The 23,333-nt window shown below is 53.1% G+C and overlaps 2 protein-coding genes across 2 annotated transcripts in view; one reads left to right on the plus strand and one right to left on the minus strand.

The window, feature by feature from the left end:
• Positions 1-640: 640 nt before the first annotated feature.
• Positions 641-15,851, minus strand: GPR137C (G protein-coupled receptor 137C). Its single transcript, XM_056493645.1, has 7 exons — positions 15,359-15,851; positions 8,317-8,360; positions 7,235-7,463; positions 4,795-4,944; positions 4,183-4,305; positions 3,976-4,091; positions 641-3,110 (listed from the first exon to the last, which is right to left on the minus strand). Exons 1-7 carry the CDS (start codon positions 15,689-15,691, stop codon positions 2,960-2,962), a joined length of 1,146 nt encoding a protein of 381 aa, XP_056349620.1. The 5' UTR covers positions 15,692-15,851; the 3' UTR covers positions 641-2,959.
• Positions 15,852-16,020: 169 nt separating this feature from the next.
• Positions 16,021-23,333, plus strand: part of TXNDC16 (thioredoxin domain containing 16) — a 35,052-nt gene continuing 27,739 nt past the window's right edge. Inside the window, exons 1-5 of the mRNA XM_056493643.1 lie at positions 16,021-16,108; positions 16,826-17,033; positions 20,104-20,160; positions 21,863-22,066; positions 22,956-23,038. Of these exons, the coding sequence (XP_056349618.1) occupies positions 21,898-22,066; positions 22,956-23,038 (252 nt within the window). The 5' untranslated portion in view covers positions 16,021-16,108; positions 16,826-17,033; positions 20,104-20,160; positions 21,863-21,897. The remainder of the gene's footprint in view (positions 16,109-16,825; positions 17,034-20,103; positions 20,161-21,862; positions 22,067-22,955; positions 23,039-23,333) is intronic.

The following is a 23,333-nucleotide window of genomic DNA, read 5'->3' on the forward strand; positions in this document are numbered from 1 at the left end:
CCAACTTCCAGCTGCAGAAAAAAACAATTCAAGGGACTGGAGGTAGAGCTGGGGGGAGCCAGTCCTGGGAAAGGAGAAAGCAGCCCCTGGCCAGAAGTGCCTGGTTGGAGCACATTGTACAAATGTGGAGACTCAGAATCCTGGCACAGCCTCCTGAGCTGGGAGGGACCAGGGAGGGCAACTGCACAGACACCCCAACAATCCCAAACTCTCCTGGAGCTCTGGCAGCCTGGGGAATGTCACCATTCCCTGGGAGCCTGGGCAGTGCCAGCACCTCTGGGGGAAAAACCTTTCCTGAAATCCAGCCCAAATTCCCCTGGCACAGCTCCAGCTGTTCCCTGGGTCCTGTCCCTGGTCAGCAGAGTGAAAAGGAGATCCCTGAGAGCTCCCTGTCCCAGCCCATCCTGATGTGAAGGGCTTAAAAAGTCCACCAGCATTTTTTTAACAGCAAAAGTCCAGTTTGAAGGCAGTCACTGAAATGCCCCTGGCTCAGCTTCAGCCCTTCCCTCAGGGCTGTAACCAGAGAAACATCAGAGGACAAACCCCCTGTGCCACCCCAGCCCAGGGCTCCCAGCCCTACAGCAGCTGCAGAGCAATGGGATGTGCACAGGGGACCACAGGGCCACACCTGGAGCTGGCTGGGTCACCCTGGGAGCCATCCCAGCACAGAAAGTACTTTTTTTTTTTTTTTTAAATTTTATTTCAACAGAGTAGTGCTTGGTTACAGTTTAGTGAAGAACAAATAGGTACATTCATTGGCCACAGCTCTCAGGGCAGCAGCTGCTGCCCCCCTGCAAAGCCAGAACACTGTTAAACCATCCCAAAAATAAAATTAAAAAAAGGAAAAAAAAAACTAAAAAAAAAAAAAAAAAAAAAAAAAAAAAAGAAAGTTTAATGAAAGGCAACTATGCATTAAAAAAGTCCTTGTAACTTGTCAGCTATAAATTACTTCAGTAAAAGAGGGGATTGCCCCAGGAGGAGCCTCAGTTTGGATCCAGGGGACAGAGGAGGGAAACCCAAACACTCAGGGGTCCATAGCAACCAGCTCACTGCCCTGCCTGCCATCCCAAATCATCCAGGAAGATCATAGTGTGGGTGTGTGCTTCAGTGCAAGAGGAACAATGAGCCCGTAGCCCTTGGATTTTGTAGGTTTTTTTAATTATTCTTTTTTATTTTAATCTGTTTTTGCACTACACTCCTTTCCCTCCAAAGTAAAACTTAAAGTGCTCCTAGTGCTTTGGAATTTAAGCAAGAACAGGGGCCACGAGTGTCACTTGCTGTCTTTGGAGACTTTTGGGAGCAGAAGGAAGGGTGGCAGTGCCTGGCCCTTCAGCAGCTTCACCATGAGCCAGGCAGGGACTGAGATGGAGCAACCTGGGAGCAGCCAGGGTGGAGCTCTGGGCCAGGGACTCGAGCAAGGGCTGTGCTGAGAGTTGCCATCTTTGCCTTCTCCAAAAAAAAGGAAAGAAAAAAAAAAAAAAAGCAGGACTTGCTGCTTTTTTTGGGCCAGCACAAGTGCAGGAATGAGCAGGGAGAGCCCAGGCCACGCTCAGGGACAGTGGCACAAGTGACACCGAGCTCAGCACAGCCCCAGGGGTGGGTTTTCCTCTCCCAGCTCTCACCACTGAAGGCTCCTTCAGCTGCTGGCCCAGCACAGCAGCCCCTGGCCCCAGTGTCACAGCAGGCCTGCAGCAGCTCAAGGCAGGCTCAAAGCAGTCCCAGGGTGGATTTGCCCCACAGTCAGAGCAGCTCCTCCCTGCACCAGTGCCTTTATCCAGAGCTGCTCTGCTCATCCCCACAGCTGGCTCAGGGACAAGCCAGGAATAACACCAAGCCTCATCTCCAAAGAGCCCAGGCCAGGTCAAACTTGGCTATTTTGGTTAAGGAAGGACAGAGGGACCTGTCCCAGCCTGACCCAGCACTCCCACCCTGTGCACCCACAGCTCTGGGAGGCCCCAGCAAGGAGCCCAAGGATCAGATCCCTGTGATTTCTGCCCCTTCCCTCTGCAACAGCAACGTTCCACAGGCAGCCACACACCCCTGCACCTCAGTGGGGACCCAGCAGTTCACATTCACTTCAGGTTAAAACTCTTGGTTATCTGCTAAATGCAATTTAATACTGAGGGGGACGAGGGGAGCCCCACTGTGGGCAAGGGGGAACGGGAGCAGGGCCACTCCCAGCACCCAGGGGGTGCAGCAGCCCTGGAGTCACACACATTCCTGCACACACACTCCTGCTGAGCCTGCAGGGAAAAGCCAGCCCTGTCCCTGTGCCACGGGCCAGCAGGGTGGTCACAAGGCCAGCAGCAACACTGACCTCACTCAGCTCTGAGCCACAGGCCCAGCTAGGACAGGGCAGCAGCCAGGTGGGACCAGCAGGCAGAGCAAGAGCCCCCCAAGCCCCGAGGCCTCACCCAGCCCTGCCAGGTGGGAATATGGCACAGTAAACTCGAGCATCCAGCCCAGACAGAGTCCCCCCACTCCCAGGGAGGCAGGATGCAGAGTCCTTCAGGGAACACGTCTTTGCAGGAAGACAGTGCCTCTCCCAGCTCTGGATGTGCAATTAAAAGAGTAACTAGAACAGTCTCAGGCCAAGCACAGCCCGAGCAAGATTCGTTCCTTCCAAGTGTGCAGATAAAAGTGCAAATATGCATTTGATGTTTCTTTTCTAGTGAGGAAGCTCTGGTGCATTTAGCTGCCAACATCTTGAAGACCAGACCAAGGAAAAAAAAAAAAGCTTCCAGAGAGTTCAGCTTCACTTTGCTACATGGTACCTTAAAGTCAGAGTTCTCTGACTGAACTGCCTGCAGCCCTGGGCTCAGTCCCGCGCGCCGCTGCGGCAGCTAGTGGAATGTTTGTGTCATGAGTTAGATGCTTCAGGGGGAGAGGAGGAGGAAAAGAGGAAAACCAGGTTACAATCCTATACATGAGTGCCACTCTGGGAAGAGAGGGAGCCTCCTCAGTTGTGTGGGGCAGGGTGGGAGCTGTGCTGGTGGTGGTTGATCTCCGAGCCGCCAGCGGCGCAGAGCAAGGGCGCGCTGTCCGCAGCGCCGCCGCTCTCCGTGCCAGCCAGGGAGCCGTAGCAGCCCGAGCACTGAGGGGTGGCCAAGCTGCAGGAGACACAGAAAAAACACACTGAGGGGTGGCCAAGCTGCAGGAGACACAGAGAAAACACACTGAGGGGTGGCCAAGGTGAAGGAGACACAGAGAAAACACACTGAGGGGTGGTCAAGCTGCAGGAGACAGAAAAAAAATAGACACGGACTTTCTAGGGATGATTTGGTTCGTCCAGATTTCTGCTCCCAGCACTGGTCAGGGTGTTGAAGTTTGAAGGTAAAATATCTCCAATGAACTTGGTTGGATGAGACAGTGACAAGGAGAAGAGCACCAGCTCTCACAGCCAGAGCCTCTGAACTGCTCACTACACCTCTGGGCAGCAAGTGAAGGACTTGGAAGTGAAGTGGAAAGGAAGTAAATTGTTCCAGGCCAGGCTGGACAGGGCTTGGAGCAACCTGGAGCAGTGGAAGGTGTCCCTGCCCATGGCAGGGGGTGGAACAAGATGGTCTTTAAGGTCCCTTCCAGCCCAAACCATTCCATGGTGACAGGGCTGCCAGGATGCCCCATGTTTTGCTGGGGATACCTGAACATTCTCCCCCACACCAGTACTTCCTGCAGAGCTTTGTCCCAGCTCCCACTTCCCAGTGGAGAAACGCCTCTGGAGATCATTTCAGAGCCCTCTGAAATGGATCCCAGCCCTCCTGGATGAGGTGTCCTGTCTGCAATCACCACTTGTGAGCACCAACTACATCCACCTCTCTGAGCTCCTTGTGAGATACGCAAGGGAACAAAAGCTCTGTCAGAGGCATCTACCTTGCCCAAGCTGCCTCTTCCACTGAAGTTTTTCCTAGGAGCAGAAGCCAGGAGCTCTGTTGCTTCCCCAGAGGGCAGCAGAGCAGCAGCAGAACCCTTCCTTACCCTCCTTCCCTGGCCCCGAGCCGTGACAAGTCATCGTCGCTGTCGTAGCGCCGGGGATTGTCAAAGAAATAGGCCCTGGAGCTGTAGCTGTGGCTGTTGACCATCCCTGCTGGAGTCTGCCAAGGAGAAAGGAGTTAGGCCAGAAGCAAAATATTCCCAAGTCACTCCAGGCACCCTCCCAGCACAGGGGGACTTGCTCAGGCCTACCAGGTTCTGGCTGAGTCTCTGAGCGCGGAAGAACAGCACCACGAAGGTGGTTGGCACCAGCTCCCAGAGGAACAGGACCACTCCAAACACCACGTACTCCTCACTGCTCACCTCCACGTGCACCTGTGGGACAAGACACAAGGGGCTCTGTCATGCCAGCCACCCACAGAGCTCCCAAAATGCAGAGAAACCTTTCCAGAATCAGGAGTCCCTAAAGCAGCACAGTGACCTTCACCTGGCTGCTGCTGCTGGTTTGGGTGAGCTGGTTCTGCTCAGTGTGCTGCCAGGGCACTGGGAGCTCACTGCCCACACCAGGGACTCTCCCTCACACACAGCCATGCCTGATTAAGCATTGCTGTTCTGCTCTAGTTGAGTTGTCCCTCCTCTCCCTCAAAAGAAGAGTTGGCAGGCTGAAAGGGAAGAGCACAACAGGGAATCCTTCCTGAAGAAGTTGGCTGGAGAGAGGACTCAGGTTTGCTGGGTGGAGAGAACAAGCAGCTCCTTTGGGGGTTCAGGTACCCAGACACCCCCAGAGCCCCTTTCTCACCCTCACAGCATGAGGAGTGACTGCATTTCACCTCCCTGGCTCTGGGCTGGGGGTCACACACTCACCTTGTCTGAAAGGTTGTCCCAGCCATAGTTAAAAGGACCAGGAACATTGTCTGGAGATATGGCCACAGCTACCAGGTTATAGCAAGCCCTTGAGGAATACAGGAGGGCCACTACAGATCCCACCAGAATAGCCTGGCAGACAGATGTTCCCTAGGACAGGAAGAAATGAAAAGAGTTTTAATACAGAGCTGTGATGTTCTTCTCCATTCCCTTAAATGCATGAGCAGCTGTGCAGGCAAGAATGACCCAGAACATTTGTATGTTGTTGCTAAAATATTCAGAGCTGGGTAAGAGCTTTCTCATGTGATGAGTTCATTGCAGGAGCCACACAGCCAGAGCTGCCAGGGAACAGGGAAGGATCTGAGGCACTGGAGTGTCCCTGGCAGGACTTTGTCAGTCAGCTCCAAATGGGGGCCCAGAGATGCTGTTCCACCCCCTGCCTTCCTCTGGCAATCTCCACAAGGCCAACAAGCCACCAGCAGAAAAATCAACTTCTGCTTTACAGCCCAGACCCTGCAGAGGTGTTCACCCAGCCCTTTCACTTGCAGCCACTCAGCACCTCATTCATGCACAGTGTCTGTCTAGGAAAGCAGTTCAAATATTTGGGGTGGGCAGGGAGACCCAGAGCTTGAACCCCAGTACCTGAAGGGAGCTCACAGGAAAGCTGGAGAGGATTTACAATGGCCTGGAGAGACAGGACAAGGGAATGGCTTCAAACAGATAGAGGGCAGGGTTAGATGGGATATTGGGAGTAAATTCCTGGCTGTGAGGGAGCTGAGGCCCTGGCACAGGGTGCCCAGAGAAGCTGTGGCTGCCCTTGGATCCCTGGAAGTGTCCAGGGCCAGGCTGGATGGGGCTTGGAACAACCTGGGATAAAGGTAGTTCATGGCAGGGTGCTGGAACTGGATAGGATTTAAGATCTCTTCCAACTCAAACCATTCAGGAATGGTGGGACAAGCCAGGTTTTGTTAAATCCATCCATGAATCCTTTTAATGACCCAAAGTCACAGTGAGGGGGCAAACACCCCTCAGCACCTGAGCTGCCTTTGTGTTTAAGCTCACCCCACTGGCCTGCTCTACATCCCAGCTGTGTTTTCCCAGATTTGGAGCTTAGGACAGTGTCTTCAGAGTGTCAGCAGGAGAGAGGTGTCAACAGACAAGTGACAGCACTGAAGCCCAGCACACATCCTGCTGCCACTGGAAGCTGAGCCTGCGGGGCTCAGGCCAGCACCATGAGGTACAAAGGCTGCTGAAGCACATCTCCAGCTCACAAGGACAGGGGCTGGCTGCAGTCCAGCCTCCTTCCCACAGCTCCAACATTCCCACCTGCAGTGTGGAGGCAGCAGCCTCCAGCCCTGCTGCGTGGCTTTGAGTTCAGGGGCAGTTCTGAGGCATGTGTGTAACATTTCTGCTCATCCCCAGCCTGTTTCTGCAGCAGGGGGTGCCCCCAGGGCAGGGGAGGGAGGCAGAGAGCTTTAGCAGGCAGCAGAGTGAGTATCCAAGTACAGAGCAGAGGCTTCCCTGGAGCAGGCTGTACACAGCCCAGGGGCAGCCTGGGGCATGTGAGGAGAGGAAGCTCCTGCACTGGGAGAACTGGTGAGTTAATGAGTGTCCAGAGCCAGTCAGAGCTGGATACCAGGCCCAGGCCAGCAGGGATGGGAGCAGCTTCTCTGTTCCTGCCTCATTGCAGACCTGGGTGCAACCTGCAGCCTCTGGACAGCTGTCACAGCAGCCAGGCAGGACACCAGGTCCAGCCCACACATCCTGGATTCCAGGAAGTCACCAATGCCTCTGCTGCTTAAGGAGCCAGACATCTCCTACAGAAAGCCTCAGCTTCAACTGGCAATGCTCAGGTGCTCTGGTTTTCCCTCTGGATGCTGATTGCAGCCTCCTGCCACACACTGCTGGTGACTTTTCCACTTTTCTATCTGGTGGAAAAGAGGTGTGTATGATCAGAGCCTCACCTGTCCTGCTTTGGGACAGGACCTACAGCAACTTCTTGTCCCATTCCAAAATGCTCATCTCATTCAGGACATCTCATCCTACCCAAGCAGTGTCCAGCTAAAGCTGGATTTCTGGGGGATCCCCTTTGCAGAGAATCATGGCATCTGCCACAGGTAAAACACACAGCACAAACTGCACCTGCTGCTCTTAAAGAACCCTCTCTTAAAGGCAAATCTGGGATTTTTCTAGGCCTGAAAAGCAGCAGCAGCTCATAAATCTGTTATGCCAAAGCTGCAGACAAAGTATTCCCCTAAAGCATGCAGGAAACATCACTCCCACAGCAGCAGTGTGCACTTTGTGAAAGGGAGGAATCCAAGAGCTGCCACCTCCCCACTGGAAGGAGAATTTGGGCAAGAGCAGCTCAGGTACCACCAGAGTAAACACCCCCAGATCCAGCTGAGCAGTCCCAGTGGGAATTCCCAAGGCATCTCCCCACCTTGGACTCGAGGTAGACATTGGCTGAAGACATCTTTCCCAGTTTGCACATGCAGCAGGCCAGGGAGATGGCACAGAGGATGAAGAGGCTGTCATTGACCAGAGCCCGGGCCAGGACTGTCCACCTCAGCTGCTTCTCTGGGACCTCCCCATGGATCAGCATTGCACAGGTTAAATTCACCACCAGGAACAGGAGGCTGGTGAGGATGGAGCCCAGGTACAGCAGGACCCTGCAGAGAGGGTGAGGGGAGAGATGGTCAGTGAGACAATCCTGCACCTCCCTCCTGTGTCAGCAGACCCTCCCAGTGCTCTGCTTGCTGGGAAAATCAGGCATTCCAGGCAATTTCATGGATTTACTGGGAAGCTCAGGCACTCCAGCCAATTTCAGGGGTTGCACTGGGAAGCTCAGGCATTCTAGCCAATTTCAGGAGTTGTACTGGGAAGCTCAGGCACTCCAGCCAATTTCAGGAGTTGTACTGGGAAGCTCAGGCACTCCAGCCAATTTCAGGGGTTGCACTGGGAAGCTCAGGCACTCCAGCAAGTTTCAGGGGTTGCACTGGCAGCCCAAGGCTGCAGAGGATTTGTTGGAGCCTCTCTCAGAACACATGAGCAGCGTAAGCAGTCATGAGTTACAAGACTCATCTTCTGACAGTCAGGTTCTTATCTTGCAGATTTGAAGTGTTGCTCCAGCTCTGCATTAACTCCAGTCAATAAGCCATGAGTCATCACAACCACTGCAACTCCTTTCTTGAGAGCCACTGGAGCTTGCATTTTGCACCCTGGGTTTCCCTGGGAAGCACCTGGGCTGCACAAACCTGGGACTCACCCACTGCCCCAGCCTTGTTCTGCAGATCTTTCCTGGGCTGGGACAGCTCAGAGTGACCCTAAGAGTTCATCCAGGGGAACTGGGATGTTTCAGCTCCCCTGGCACCCCTGAAGCTCCCAGTCCTGCTCCAGGTCCAACTTCTCAGAGCACAGGTATGGAATCAGAGCTCTGTTCAGCTGCTGGGGCCTGACCCTCCCATTCCCAGCCAGCTCCCCTGGGACCAGCTTTGAAGGGAACATCAGGACAGCAGCACTTACTTGTACTTGTTGAATTCAGCTGCACATTTCACTTTGAATATGACCTGGAGGAGAGATTTGCACAGGGTTACTTTACATGGCTTACAGTTTCCGTTCAACTTTGTCAAGAGATAAACAGGGAAACCAGAATCCAGCTGGACATCTTCAAGGACTCTGAATTATTTATTAGCACCAAGTCTTGCTCTGGACCCAAAAGAATGATGCTTTTTCCTTGCACAAGCCCAGCCCAAATACAGGTTCCCAACAACCATAAACATATTTAACACCCCATATGTGACAAGCACTTTAACACCACACCTTAAAGACTTCAAGAAAAGAAGGGAGTTTAGCACTTAAAAGTCCTTCAAAAATACATCTCCTTTTCCAAATATTTTGGGCTATTTTAGGACCTCATCCATGCTTGATTTCCATGTTAGAGGAGTAAGGACAGTTTAGGAAGGTGCAGATGCTCCCAAATCACAGCTCAGATGTGAATTCCTGCTGCAAAGGCACAGGGAACCAGTGCTCACATTGGTCAGGAACTGGGTTGTGTCCAGGAAGGATCCCAGAGATCCCATTCAGCCACAGGCAAAGCTCATGTCCTGATTAGAGACTTTGAAGGAATTTGGGGGGAGGCACAGACACATCCAGAGTGATCCCACCTGCACTTGTGGGATCACTGCCCAGGTGTGGAGGTTCAGTCTCTCCTCTCCCACAAGGAGCCTTCCCTGTGAGCACTGAAGGATCACTCATCTGCTCCCAGGCATCCTCAGGCAGCTTTTATCCTGGTGGGATTCCTTGGCTCCTGCTTCCAAGGCAGCACTGAGGCAGAAATGGCACATGAGCTTCAGGAATCAGGATGCTGCCAACGGGATTTCCAGAGACATTCCAGGATCTGAGGCTTGTCTGAGCCACTGCAGTGGTTCCAAGCATTTCAAAGGACATTGGACAGCTTCAGTGATTCTCTTCCAAGAGCCACTTCCACTGCCTGGCTCCTCTTCCCAAGGCTGAGGGAGGATGAGCTCAACTTGGTGGGGAATGAGATATGATTCCTCAGCAGAGGGAGGTATCCAGCCTCAGGAATGTTCTCTGGCCCACAGAACTGCAGCAGTGTGGCACAATCCACCCTGAGCCCTAAAACTCACCCCAGTTACAAGAAACTGGGTCTTGGAAAGGCCACATGGTGACTCCAAAAGAGAAATATCCCTGAATTCTCCCTGGTTTGCCTGTGGGAGACATTCAGGCACTTTGGGAGTGTCATGGAATCACTGAGGCTGGGAAAGCCCTCCAAGGTCAGCAAGCCCAACCATTAATCCAGCACCACCACATTCACCACTAAGCCATGCCCTGAAGTGCCACATCCATGAGTTTTTTGAACACTTCCAGGGATGAAGACTCCACCAATGCCCTGAGCAGCCTGTTCCAACTCCTCACCACCCTTTCAGTGAAGAATTTTTTCCTAACATGCTGTTAAGATCTAAATATTCCCTGGCACAACTTGAGGCAGTTTCCTCTTGTCTTTTCAAAACAGGCATTGGTGACATCCAGCTGGGAAACTCCTGGTTCAGCACCCATTCCAGCAGCAGGGAAATCCACTGAGGAATCTGCACTCCTGCTGGAACCTCAGCCTCTGAACAGCCCTGCAGAATCCCTGGCCTGTATTCCAGCTGGGAATGTTGTGTTTCCAGCTGAGAACAGCCCCTCAGCTGAGCAGGGAAGTGCCCCTGGCTCACAGGAAGATTTTGGGCAGTTCACTCTTCCCAAACCCTCCCCTGCAGCCCCAGGGATTAAGGCACACAAAGCTGAGTCAGGGTTAAGAGTGCAACAGCAATTTGAGCCTCATGCTTGGCTCACTGCCATGGAAAGCAAAGGGAGACCACAGCTCCAGCCTTACACTTTTATTAGCCCCTGGATAGTTATTCCTATAACTTCAGGAAGGGAACAGACACCACAGCTTTGGTGGGTTTGGTTATTAAGGCTGATAAGTTATCTGAAGGTTGCTTTTCCTTCCCAGGGACTGGGTCAGGAGGTGGCACCAGCAGAGTGCACAGGGTGTCTCTGGGTTCTTATCCTTGAGATGAGCTCTGAGCCTCTGCACAGGGCTCTGTTGCTCTCAGAGCCCAAGGACAGCTCAGGCTGAGGGTTCTGCTGGGAGAAATTCAGCACAGAGAACTCAGGAGCAAACCTGTTCTTCAGAAAAACAGGGAAAATAGACCCCTGTGCTTCAGCAGGTGCATTAGGCCAAGCTGGGAGCAGCAATCCTTGCAAACTGAACAGTTCCTTCAAAGCTGAGCTGAGCCCAGCTCCAGAAGCAGGAAAACAGGGAACAGAGGTCTCAGCAGGACTGGCAGCATTTACTCCACAACAAATCTTTTGCAGCAGTCTGGATTACTCAGGTGCTTTCCAGAGCCATGGATCCCTTGAGCACTCCACACCAGCCAGAAGGTGAGGCTGAAATGAGCTCCACACCCCAAAGCCCTCTGTGATACCAGAAGCTTTTGGGCTTGTGATGAGTGGATTTATCCCATAAAAGTGATTTCACATCACACCTAGATAGTCCCTAAGGTGTGTTCCAGAGACACACTCACCCTTAGGAGGTGCACTGGAGGTGTCACAGCTGCTAAGGGAAGGTAAGTGACACATCCCAGACTCACAGATGAACCCAAGGACCACTCCCAGTACCTGCACAAGGCAGGATTTTCACCTTAACAGTGAGACACTTAGGCTGGAGCAAAACCAAGCTGGTCTCAGCAGATCTGAAAGATCCAGGAACTTGTTGTTGTCCACTGGAATCAAATTCTTTTTTGCTTCATAAATACAAATGAATTTGGCCTCTGCATGTACAGGGCACAACCATGCCCTGCCCCAACACAGCATCCCCTCAGATCAGACACATCCCTCCTCTCACCACAGGAGATAATGGGAGCACAGCACAGACTATTTTGGGATCACACCTTGTACCAAGTGTGCAAACCCCACCTCAACCCACAGAGGAGAAGCTGGAAGCACCCCTGAGGATCTCTCACCATCCTCATATTAACATGGAGATCATTCCACACCACCCTGAGCACAGGCTGCAGTTTTGCATGTTCCCTGCTTTCCTAGAATAGCTGGTCCCCAGCAGGGCCACCTGTTCATCTGGGAAACATGGGAATCATCAGCTATGGGATGGAGCAGGCTGGGGTTTCAGTGATCCCTCACCAGCTGTCCCTCTGAGGCACAGGGCACTGCCAGGTGTCTGCTACACAGGGAAGGTGAAAGAGGGAAAGGAAGGATGGAGATTTTTCCAGTTTTCCATCTGAGAAGGCAGGAAGATCCAGGACTGCAAAGACAAACATCTCCCAGGCTGGAGGCTCTCTCCATGCCTGTCTCCAGGGCAATCAGAGCAGGAAGGGATTGCAGGGCTGATGTCATCTCCTCAGATGAGCACTCAGAGAAACCCAGGCAGGTGAAAGGCTCTGGCCACACCATCAGCCCCACCAGGCCAGCATTCCTTACTCATCCCTGTCCTGCTGCTGATCCCCAGGACAACCAGGGGTGCCAAGGGCTCAGGAAGGTCTTTAAGATGTGGCTGCATTTCACAGAATCATTTGGGATGGAGAAGATCTCCAAGGCCTTCAGGTCCAAGCTCAATTCCCACCTTGTTCCCAGACCAGAGCACTGAGTGCCACCTGCAGGGGTTCCTTGGACACCTCCAGGGATGGGGACTCCAAACCTCCCTGGGCAGCTGCTTCCAATGCCTGACAATCCTTTCTATGGAGAAATTTCCCCCAATATCAAAATTAAACCTCCCCTGGCACAGCCTGAGGCCATTTCTTCCTGTCCCTGTTCCCTGGGAGCACAGCCTGATCCCCCCCTCACTGCCCCTCCTGTCAGGGAGTTGTGCAGAGCCACAAGGGCCCCCCTGAGCCTCCTTTTCTCCAGGCTAAACATCCTGAGCTGCCTCCATCTATTTCCATTTCCATGTACCATGCTCCTGACAAAAACCTGGGGAAAAGCAGAAGTGGCAGACTCTTGGGAAAGGTGGCATTATTCAAACAGCTGGCAACACAGGAGCTATTCCACAGGCAAAGGAGCATCCTAGGTTGGATATCAGAGCTATTGAGGCAAGACTGGGAGTGGGTCTGAGGAATTCTGACCTGATGGACTGTGAGCTCCAGACTCCCAGGAAAGGATTCCTTCTGGTACAAGCTGAAGTAGAAAGGAAGAGCTCCAAAGAAAGAGCTAAAGTGATGTTTCAGGTGGAAAAAGTATCCCAAGGGAGCCTACAAGAGAGCTGGAGAGGAATGAAAGGACACAGGGAATGGCTTCCCACTGCCAGAGGGCAGGGTTAGATGGGATATTGGGAATTCCTGGCTATGAGGGTGGGGAGGCCCTGGCACAGGGTGCCCAGAGCAGCTGTGGATGCCCCTGGATCCCTGGAAGTGGCCACGGCCAGGCTGGAGCATCCTGGGACAGCAGAAGGTGTCCCTGCCCATGGCAGGGGGTGGAATAGGATGAGCTTTAAGGTCCCTTCCAACCCAAACCATTCTGGGACTCTATGAAAAAGAAATGCTCATCCCACACTCATTTTGTCAGCTCTCTGCATCCCCTCAGCAATCTCAGGGGCCAAGATGGGATAGGAAGAGGACAGGGGAACACCAGGCAGTGTAGCAAATTTGAATTTCAGCCCCAAAACAGCCTGGAGTGTTAAGTAACACCAGTTCCCCACGGGGATCTGTTTCCTGGAGCTTCTTCCTCAGCACCATTCCATCCTCAGCATCTACACAGCCTGAGGAGCTCTGTAAATCAAGCAAGATCAGCTCAAATAACAGCACAGGCCATTTTCTTCCCCAGATGCCATTTCTCCAGCATCTCCACAAAGGAGGCTCTGTGCACAGGGACAATGAGCCAGGCCCTCAGCACAGCAGCAGCCCCTGCTCTCATCCTGGACATCTCAGAGCAGGATGCAGCAGAAGCTCAGAGTCCTTCCACAGGCTGCTGCCAAGTGGCCCTTAAAAACTGGGATTCTGCTGGAGTCACACCAGTAAACACACCAGTCCCCTCTAGATCATGGGAGCCAGAAAAGCTCCAGAGGTTTTCCATTTTTTTCTCCAAACCTCTGGAGCTTCCCCACTGAGATGTCCCAAAAACCCCACGGAGTGATGGACACCCCTCCTGGTTGTTCCAGGAAAGTGTTCCCTGGAGCTGAGCAAGCAGACCCATTTTCATAAGTCACTTTATCCTTCCCCACTCCAGATTCAGAGCTCTTATTTCCTCAGACAGGATTTCCCTTGGCTCTAGGTCTTCAAGGAGAAAGAAGTGGGATACATGCAGAGTTCACTGACAAACAGATACCGTGGGAGGAGGAGAAGCCTGGGAATCTATTTGGATTTACTTTAATAGGACCTTTAAACAAGCCTGCAGAGAGGCAAATCTGCTGTCAAATCCAGTGACCTAGAGGAGAACAGAAATCCAGCCACTCTGTGGAGCAGAGCACAGAATCCCTGCCTTTCAAGGGACACAAACCCCTCCTGGCTGGAACAACTGGGAGGTCAGGCTGCCTTGAGCAGACAAGATGGATTTGTGCTCTCTATGCACCATTTGTTATTCCATCAACAACCCCTCCAACAGCTTTTGCAACAGGCAGCTCACCCCCAAAGCCTCCAGGTGTCTTTTTGGGGGAAAAGAACCAAAACAGAGGAACAACCCCACTGCTCCAAGGATCATGTGAGCCTCGATGTCCTGGGGAAAATGAAATCATAACTCCCGTGGGTGACACATCAGAGTGATTTTGCTGTGTGCTAGCGATTCCTTTGTGAGGCTGGGGAACAGCTGAGAGCTGCAGAGCAAAGAATCCCAACAACAACAACAAAGCTGGAAGGAAAAAGTGGTGACTTGGTTCATAAATAGGCAGTGAACCGGGAGGCAGGCGAGCAGAGGGCTGCTCACGAGAAACTGGAGCAGAAACAAAATATTCAGGAGGAGGATGGGGAGGGGAGAGCCAGGGCTTTAGGAGATAAAGGCAAGTGGAAGGACTAAAGAAAGGAGGCTAAAAACCACGGCACGAGTGATGGGAAACCCAGAAAAGCAGGGACACAGCTCGGTGACAATAACAAGCGGCTCTGCACTGTCCCAGCAGCGATGCTGGTGATGGGAAGGGGCCCCCCCTGGGCTGCCCCGGCTTGTTTTGTGAGGGATCTCGGGGTTTTTTTTGTCTGACAAGCTGCGGAACAACAAGCCCGGCTCGAAGCGGAGCGATGGAGGGAAGGAGGGAGCGCAGCAACAATAGCAGAAGAGGCTCTGGCTGGTGACGTAATGGTTGGCATCACTCCAGGCCAGAGCAGCCCCTGCTGCTGCCACTTTCTGGTCCTCTGTGCAGAAGGGGAATCAATTAAAAAAAGATGCAAAACAGTCCCTCAAGTGACTCCCCCCCCCACATGAACACCCCGCCGTGGGTCTGGGTTGCAAAGAGGAAAACCCCACCTGGGAGCAGCCTGCATCCCCCAAATCCCAAATTCAGGGCATGTGCCTGTGACCCACCCCCATACCAGGGTCTGCAGTCAGGGTACAGCCCTGCACCCCAAAAACCGCTGATGCTGGGATTTTGGGCACACTTTTAGCTCACACCATCCCCCCCAAAATCCCACCCCACCCCCCAAGCTTGGATTCAGAGCACAATCCCTGTGTTTCTCCCCAAGCTTGGATTCAGGGCACAATCCCCGTGTTTCTCCCCAAGCTTGGATTCAGAGCACAATTCCCGTGTTTCTCCCCAAGCCAGGATTCAGGGCACAACCCCTGCATCCCCCCAGCCTATCCCAAAGTCTGTAGCGAGGAATGGATTCAGGGCACAATCCCTGTGCCTCCTTCCAGCCGGGATTCAGGGCACAGCCCTGTCCCAAAGCCTGCACCGAGGGCAGAGCCCCGGCATCGCCTCCCTGCCTCACCTGCACCCTCACATCCCCATCCAGGCTCCAAGTTTGGAGAGGCGGCTGAAGAGGAGCTTCCAGCCCCGCTGTCCCGCAGGGTGGAGGTCTGGGCAAGGGAATTTTGGAGGGGTTTTGCCCAAAAGGGCAAAACTTACCTCAGCGAAATAGAGGTTGAGGAGGCAGAGGCTGGAGAAGAGGAGGCAGCCGGGCAGGCAGTAGAGGAGCCAGTGGGCGAAGGGCTGCTGGAGGCGGAGGGCCTGCAGGGAATTCTGCAGGTAGAAGGAGAACAGGGTGGTCCTGAGGGCTGCCCAGAGCAGGCAGAGGAAGAGGCAGAGCGTGTGGTAACTCAGCCGCCGCTCGCGGTAGTAGAGCAGCAGCCAGAGCTGCAGGTAGGCGAAGAGGAAGAGCGCGGCGTAGAGCGCCGTGTGGAGCACGGTGAGCCCCAGCTCCACGGCGTAGGGCACGGCCGCCCCCTCAGCGAGGGCCATGGGGCAGCGGGAGGCAGCGACCCCCTCCCTGCCTTCCCTCAGCCCCGGCTGGACACCCCCATGCAACAAAGGGGAGCCCCCCCTTCTTTTCCCCTTCTCCTTCTCCTCCGCCTCCCGCCCGCCCGGCTGCACCGCCCGCCCGCCCGCCGCCAAACAACTCGGTGCCGGGGACAGCCGGCTGAGCCCGCTGATTTGAGGGGCGGCGGCGCGCGCTCCCCATTGGCCGCCCGCCGGCCACGCCCCCCGCCGCGCCCACCCGCCGCGCCCATTGGCCGGCGCTGCCTGTCAATCACCCGCGCGACGCCCCCGCCGGGCCGCCGCTTTGCTTCTTGGGTTGGCGACGCCGCCCGCCCGCCATCCCTTCTTCCATCCTTCCATCCTTCCATCCTTCCATCCTTCCCTGAGAGGCGGCGAGGGGTGAGAGAGAGGGATGGGAAGGATGAGAGAGGGGAGCGCTGAGGGAGGAGGAGCCGGGTTGATCTGGGCATCCCCACAGGCTGAGTCGGGGTGCGGGAACATCCCCGCTGCAGGCTGGGGCTGTGGCGATGTCCGGGTGCTTCTCCCAGGCCATGGGTGCAGGCTGGGGATGTGCCGCTGTGGCGATGTCCGGGTGCTTCTCCAAGGCCGTGGGTGCAAGCTGGGGCTGTGGGGGTGTCCGGGTGTCGCTGCCAGACCCCGCTGCGGCTGTGGGGATGTGGCGATGTCCGAGTATCGTTCCCGGACCCTTACGGCTGTGAGGATGCCTGAGTGTCGCTCGCGGACCGTCTGGGACTGTGGCGATGTCCGGGTGTCATTCCCGGTCCCGCTGGGGCTGTGGGATGTCCGGGTGTCATTCCCGGTCCCGCTGGGGCTGTGGGGCTGTCCGGGTGTCATTCCCGGTCCCGCTGGGGCTGTGGTGATGTCCGGGTGTCATTCCCGGTCCCGCTGGGGCTGTGGGATGCCCGAATGTCGCTACCGGTCCCGCTGGGGCTGTGGGGCTGTCCAGGTGTCGTTCCCGGCCTCGCTGGGGCTGTGGGATGCCCGAATGTCGCTCCCGGTCCCGCTGGGGCTGTGGGGCTGTCCGGGTGTCATTCCCGGCCTCGCTGGGGCTGTGGGATGCCCGAATGTCGCTCACGGACCGTGTGTTCCATGCAGGTCGCCGTGCCTGTGCATGCACGGGCAGCTCAGGGACCCGCACCGCCCTGCGAGCTCTCGGCTCCGGCTCAGGGATCCCGAGAGGCCTCGCTCGGCTCAGGGATCGCTTCCCGTGGCTGCTTGGGGCATTCCGGCTTTTTCCAGCGGGATGCTGTCCCAGCAGCACAGAGGAGGGAGGGGGACATCGGCCTGAACGCTGCGGACACAGGTAGGTGACAGCCTGAGCTTGGTCAGTGATGTGCTCTCCAGGGAATTCGGGGGCTGTTCCCAAGGACAGGCTGAATGGGGCAGCAGCAGCAGCAGTGGGTGATGCTGAGTGGTGGAATTCAGCAGGGGGTGATTCCAGCATGTGTGATGCTGTCAGGGAAGTGGTGAATTTATCATCCTTGGAACTGTTCACAAACCGTGTGCATGTGGCACTTGGGGACATGGTGGGCTTGGCAGTGCTGGGGGAATGGTTGGACTCGTTGGTCTTAGGGTTTTTTTCCAACCTGTGTGATTCCATGCTGCAGGCTGGCTGCTGTGCATGACAATTAAAGCCCTCCTCTGCTGGTGTGGGCAGAGGGAAAGGCTGCAGCCTGCCCCTCCTGCAGCCTTGGATAGCAAGTGAGACCTGGCTGCTGGGAAGTTGGACCTGGAAGTGAAAATGGAAGTGAAACTCTACTGGAAGTGGCAGGATTAAAAATCCAGGCAAAAAATCCTGCAAAAATCCAGCAAAGCAGAAACTGGGATGCACTTGGATCCTTCCCTGTGTTTCAAGATGCTCCCACAGCTGCCCCTGTAGGCAGTAGGGAGATGGAGAGATGCAAAGGGCCAGTGGTTATTTCAGTCCCATAATTGCAGGCTAATCCCAAAGCTCTGGAGAAGCATTTCATGGTTATTCCAGCTCCAGATCCTGGGGAATTGTAGCTCTACCATCCTACTCAAATCACTTGTGTCCAAGGACTTGCCTTTGGAAAATCTGAAAGGAGTTGGGTTGAGCTCTGTGCCAACAAATTGGGTAATGATAATGAACTTGTGGTAATTACAATAAATTTGTGATGATTAACTTGTTGGCTGTGTAGGAAAAGTCTGGAGCAGGGAAGGGAAGTGTGTAGTGAAATATATGAAAAGTTAATACAATTCCAGGCAAGGAGTCATAGGTTGGATTGGAAGGGACCTTAAAACTCATCCAGTTCCACTCCTGCCATGTCAGGGACACCTTCCACTGTCCCAGGCTGCTCCAAATCCTGTCCAGCCTGGCCTGGAACAATTCCAGGGATCCAGGGGCAGCCACAGCTTCTCTGGGCACCCTGTGCCAGAGCCTCACCACCCTCACAGCCAATTCCTTCCCAATATCCCATCTAACCCTGCCCTCTGGCAGTGATCCTTGGGGAATGGTTTGACTCAATAATATTAGAGAGCTTTTCCAACCTTTAGGATTCTGTCATTTTTCTGGATCACCTAAAGGAAACTTGTTTGCATGGACAAAAATGGGGAAAGAGCCATCAGTGTTCCTCTCTGCCTTGCATTTTGGAGGAGCAGCAGAAGGGATATTTGTTCTGGGACATCCAGGTGAGCTGCAGAGAGACCTTCAGCCTGTCCATCCTGCTGTAGCTAAGGGATTGAGTCAGCTCCACATGGATTTGGGGTCTGGTTTGTGTCCTCCCTGCCAGGAAATTTGGGAGAGCAGCTCACTGTTTAAGTGCTGCCAGAAGGGCATAGAAGGCAGGTGAGAATCCTGCCAAAAATCTGTGCCAGCAGAGTGTGGGGTGAATGTCCTGCTGCAAAGAGAGGCCTGATTTGGGTCCATCAGCACAGGAGAGCTTGAAGTGACTCCATTAGGAGCATCCTAAATGCTTCTGGTTTAGGAACATCTACCTAGGGAGTTAAAATTTACCTGCTGAGGGCTCTGCAGGCTGGGAGAGGATGGAATGGGATAAAATGACCAGGGAGCAGCAGGGTAGTGTATTTCTGGGGAAATACTGGCACAAGATTCCCAGAGAAGCTGTTGTTACCCCTGGAAGTGTCCAAGGCCAGGTTGAGTGGAGCTTGGAGCAGCCAGGGACAGTGGAAGGTGTCCCTGCCCATGGCAAGTTTGGAATTTTGGTTTTTAAGGTCTCTTCTAACCCAAACCATTCTGAGATTCTGTGATGATATTGGACAAGACAAAGTGTGGATTTTACATCACTGGCATTAAAGTCCAGGCTGGTGGTGTTTGTCCTGAGTCCAAGGAAGCCCATGGATGATGGCAGTCCAGAATTCCAGTAGGACAGCAGCTCATCCTTGTCTTGTGGCTCTTAAATCCCACCCCACAACACCCTCCCTTGGGGAAGCTCAGCTTCCTCAGTGGTGAATTTTGGCAGCTGAGATCTATGTGAGGGAATGTGTCAGGGAAAGCAGCTGGGATCAGAGGTGATCCCAGCCCATGGATGCCACTGCAGGATTCCCAAGCAAAACTGATGTGACACAATTTATGTCCCCACAAGAGTTTGAGCTGGATATTTTTGGTGGGTTTGGTTTCACTTCAGGTCACCTACAGTGACCTTAAGCACCTTGCCTGGCTCTGCCTTGGAATTATGACAGTGGAAACATGAAGCAGGCCTGGCATTCTGTCAGTGCTGGGCTGGGCTGTCCCTTGTCCATGGGCTTAAGGTTTCCCAGCAGTGACACAGAGCTGCTTCACACATCCATGGTATTTTCACACATCTCTGACAATCCTGCAAGTGTCAGTGGTGCAGGGTTCTGGCTGTTTCCAGCCCTTGGCTGTTAATTTTCCATTGATTGGAAAGAGGTGACAGAGGAAATGGCCTAAAAGCTGAATATTCAGCTCTGGGTTGGTGGGGAGCAGAGGGAAGCTGCTGGGCAGGATGGAGTGATGAGGTGAGAGGACTTGAGCAGGGAAGGGGTGAGCACACATTTTTCACTGGACCCCAGAGTGGTTTGGGTTGGAAGGGACCTTAAAACCCATCTCATTCAAATACCTTCCACTGTCCCAGGATGCTCCAAGCCCTGTGCAACCTGGCCCAGGACACTTTCAGGGATCCAGGAGCAGCCACAACTTCTCTGGGAATTCTGTTCCAGAACCTCACCATCCTCTCAGCCAGGAATTCCAATTATTCCCACTATCCCATCCATCCCTGCCCTCTGGCAGTGAAGCCATTCCCTGTGTCCTGTCCCTACATCCCTTGTCCAAAATCCCTCTCCAGCTCTCCTGGAGCCCCTTTAGGCTCTGCAAGGGGCTCTGAGCTCTCTTTGGGGCTGGAATTATGTTTTTAACTGCTGATCTTCTCTTCCAGGTGTAATCCTTTGACATCTTTGAGTCCTTGGAGGTTGCTCCTCTTCCTTCCTTGACAGTAAGCTCTTCCATTTGACCTGGGCTTGTTCCCATGTGCCAGGGTTGTGTTTATTTTTCCATCCTGCTGTAGCCAAGTTTGTCATTTAATAAACATCACCCCCCCAGCCTGATCCCTGTCCCCTCTGCCAGCCAGGGCAACAGATGGGAGGGCACAGGACCAGAAATGCCTGACACTGCCCAAAGCTGGAAAGGAGACAACTAGAGATTTTGAGATGAAAAGAAAAAAAATTAATTTATTTCCAGCTCTGTTGTGCCTTCAGGCCTGATCCAAACCCCTGAGCTCCTGGAGAGGAGGAGTGAAGGCTGAGTGTGCCTGTCAGTAACTCCTGACTCCTGGAGCATGGCAGAGGATCTTTCTCTGCTTGTTTTTGGAGTGTTTGAGCTTGGGCTGATCCCAAAGCCTCTGCCAGGGTGTTGGAGGGAGTGACAGCCCATGGACACAGGGGTGTTTGTTGAGGGAAGCAGCTGCAGCTCATGATGCAAATTCTGCATGGATTCAGTCCCAGCTTTGTCCCTTTGTTGAGCAGGGAGCAGCCACACTCCAGCAGCACAGAGCAACCCCTGAGGAGCTGGCTGGGAAGGAATGGAGTGGGAAGAAAGTGGCTTCTCATCCTTTAACCTCCTCACATCATCTGCCACAGCCTGAAATGAGCAGAATCCCAAAATCCCAAAATCCCAGATTGGTTTTGGTTGGGAGGAACCTTAAAGATCATCTTATTCCATCCCAGGGGCACTTCCCACCAAAATCAAACTCACACTTAATAAATGTATTCTCTGGGAAAGTCAAGGTGGCTGCAAAGAAGTGGCAAAATCAGTAGCCAGGAGCAGAAAAAATTTTACAGAATTCTTGTCTGACTTATTGCTATGCATATTTTAGGTCAAGGGTAATCTGATTTTTAAATTAATCCTTTAAAGGTTAAATTGTGTAGAATATCTGATCACAGAGTAAAGAAAAAACCCAGCAGTGTATATAAAAATAGCACCTATATAAGTTACATAAATCCTTATAAATATATGAGAGAAATCAGTTATTCTATAAAAAAATAATTTAGAACATGTGTTCCTGAAGCACCAGCAGAACATCCTCATGCTAAGGACTTCAGCTAGAAAATCTTTATAAATATACCTGCAAAATTCCTCCTCACCCTGACCAGAAACAGGTGCCAGAAGATGCACATTTCTATTTTGCACTGCAACAGGAGCTCTCCTGTTTGAATCTCAAATGGCCATTTGGTTTTTGGCAAGCACAGCATGTCCCATCCCTTTGCAAACACCTTTCAGGGCCACATAAATTCTATTGGCATCCTTGAAGCTTTTGAGCAGGAATTGAGACAGTTTGGGTGGGGGTTTGTGGATGATGCTGTCACTGCTTTGCTGCTTGTGCATGGAATTTTTTTTGTTTAACTCAAAAGAAATAAAGAGGAGGGAGGAAATCCAGCCCTGAGCTGAAAGCACTGGGGATCTTTGCACTTGAAGATGCCACTCAGAGGCAAGAGAGTGGCTTCTGCTGTCCTGAGTTGTCTGAGTCACCTGTGGATTGAGTGACTAATTCATAATATCCTCAAGATGTGTCATATTAATAGTGATTTCCACAGTTGGAAATTACAGTCATGTAACAGAGACTAAAACAGAAAAACAGTCATGTATGTGTTTGTGTGTGTTTATGTATCATAATTTTTTTTTTAAATTTTTTCCTCCAGTTGTGGCTCTCCTGTGCCTGTAGCTGGGAACAGCCATGTCAGCCCAAAAGGACAGATGGGTTTCTTCCTTGGTTTTCCTTCTCTTCTGTGCCTGCTCCATCCCAAGTAGTGGAAGTGCCAGCCTGCAGCAGGAGCCAAGCCCCCAGCACTATTTCAGTGGTTTGGAAGCTGGGAAAGCATCCCTGGCTTTTTTCACCCCCAGTGGTAGGTGTTTAATGTGAGTTTCCATCAGCCTGGGGGCTCAGCAAGGCTTGGGTGAGAGAGGAACAATCACACAATCATGGAAGGGTTTGAGCTGGGGGGACATTAAAGCCATCCAGTCCCACCCCCTTTCCATGGCAGGGACACCTTCCACTGTCCCAGGCTGCTCCAGCCTGGCCTTGGGCACTGCCAGGGATCCAGGGGCAGCCAGAGCTGCTCTGGGGATTCTGTCTCAGCCCCTCAGCACCCTCACTGCCAGGGATTCCTTCCCAGTATCCCACCCATCCCTGCCCTCTGGCACTGGGAAGCCATTCCCTGTGTCCTGTAAAGAATCTCTCTTCATCTTTCTTGCTGGCTCCTTCAGGCACTGGAAAGCTGCAATTAATTCACCCCAGAACCTTCTGTTTTCCAGCTCTCAGCCTTTCCTCTAGCACAGCTGCTCCATCCCTCTAATCAGCTCTTGGCCCCTTCAATGAAGAAGCAGTTCTTGAGATTTTAAACCCAGAGGGGTTTTGAAGAGCTGGCTGAGCACTGTGCTCCAAGTGCTCCTGACAGGCAGAGACCTCTTGGGATGGGCTCTTTCCTGGCTGTGTCCTCAGGCACAGTCCTTCAAACATCTCCATTCATTTTCTGGATTATTTTCTGGAGGTACTGTGGAGGAGAAATTCAGTTTTTTAAGGAATTTTCCATAATACCTGCTAGAAAAAGGGGAATCCCTTTCATGAGGAAGAACTAAAGGCTGTCATGGATTAGGAGAAGATCCTTGTCCTTCTTTTGTTCTTCATGATCCCTGGCTGTGCTTTCCCAAAAGTGGACTGAGGAACATCTCCCACATCTCAGTGTGTGGAAGGAGGATGCTGTTCACCCTGAGGATGTTTTTTGTGTGTTTCAGTTTCTCCTGGTGCCCAGCCCTTCTTGGAGCAGATTGAGAGCTCAGCTGAGGCCCTCCAGGACTATGGCATTTCTGTGGTGAAGGTAAATGGGGCTCAGGGAAGCTGCTGGGTGGGATGGAGTGAGTGGGAGATGAGCAGGGAAGGGATGAGCACAGATTTTTCATGGAATTATGGACTCTCAGAACAGCTTTGGCTTTCAGGGAGCCTTAAAGCTCATCTCTTTCCACCTCACCTTCCATGGGCAGGGACACCTTCCACTATCCTTAGTTGCTCCAAGCCCTGTCCAGCCTGGCCTGGAACATTCCCAGGGATGGAAAATCCACAAATTCTCTGGGCAGCCTGTTGCAGTGTCCATGTTCCATGATGGATGAGGTTGG

The sequence above is a fragment of the Oenanthe melanoleuca genome, chromosome 5 (assembly GCF_029582105.1).
Source record: "Oenanthe melanoleuca isolate GR-GAL-2019-014 chromosome 5, OMel1.0, whole genome shotgun sequence".
In the NCBI taxonomy this organism is placed as follows: domain Eukaryota; kingdom Metazoa; phylum Chordata; class Aves; order Passeriformes; family Muscicapidae; genus Oenanthe; species Oenanthe melanoleuca.

Coding starts and splice junctions, on each gene's coding strand:
- GPR137C (XM_056493645.1), bottom strand. CDS start 15,691: ATGGCCCTCGCTGAGGGGGCGGCCGTGCCCTACGCCGTGGAGCTGGGG. Junction 4,945..7,234: donor ATGTCTACCTCGAGTCCAAG/GTGGGGAGATGC, acceptor TTCCTGTCCTAG/GGAACATCTGTCTGCCAGGC. Junction 4,306..4,794: donor GGGACAACCTTTCAGACAAG/GTGAGTGTGTGA, acceptor CTTGTCCCACAG/GTGCACGTGGAGGTGAGCAG.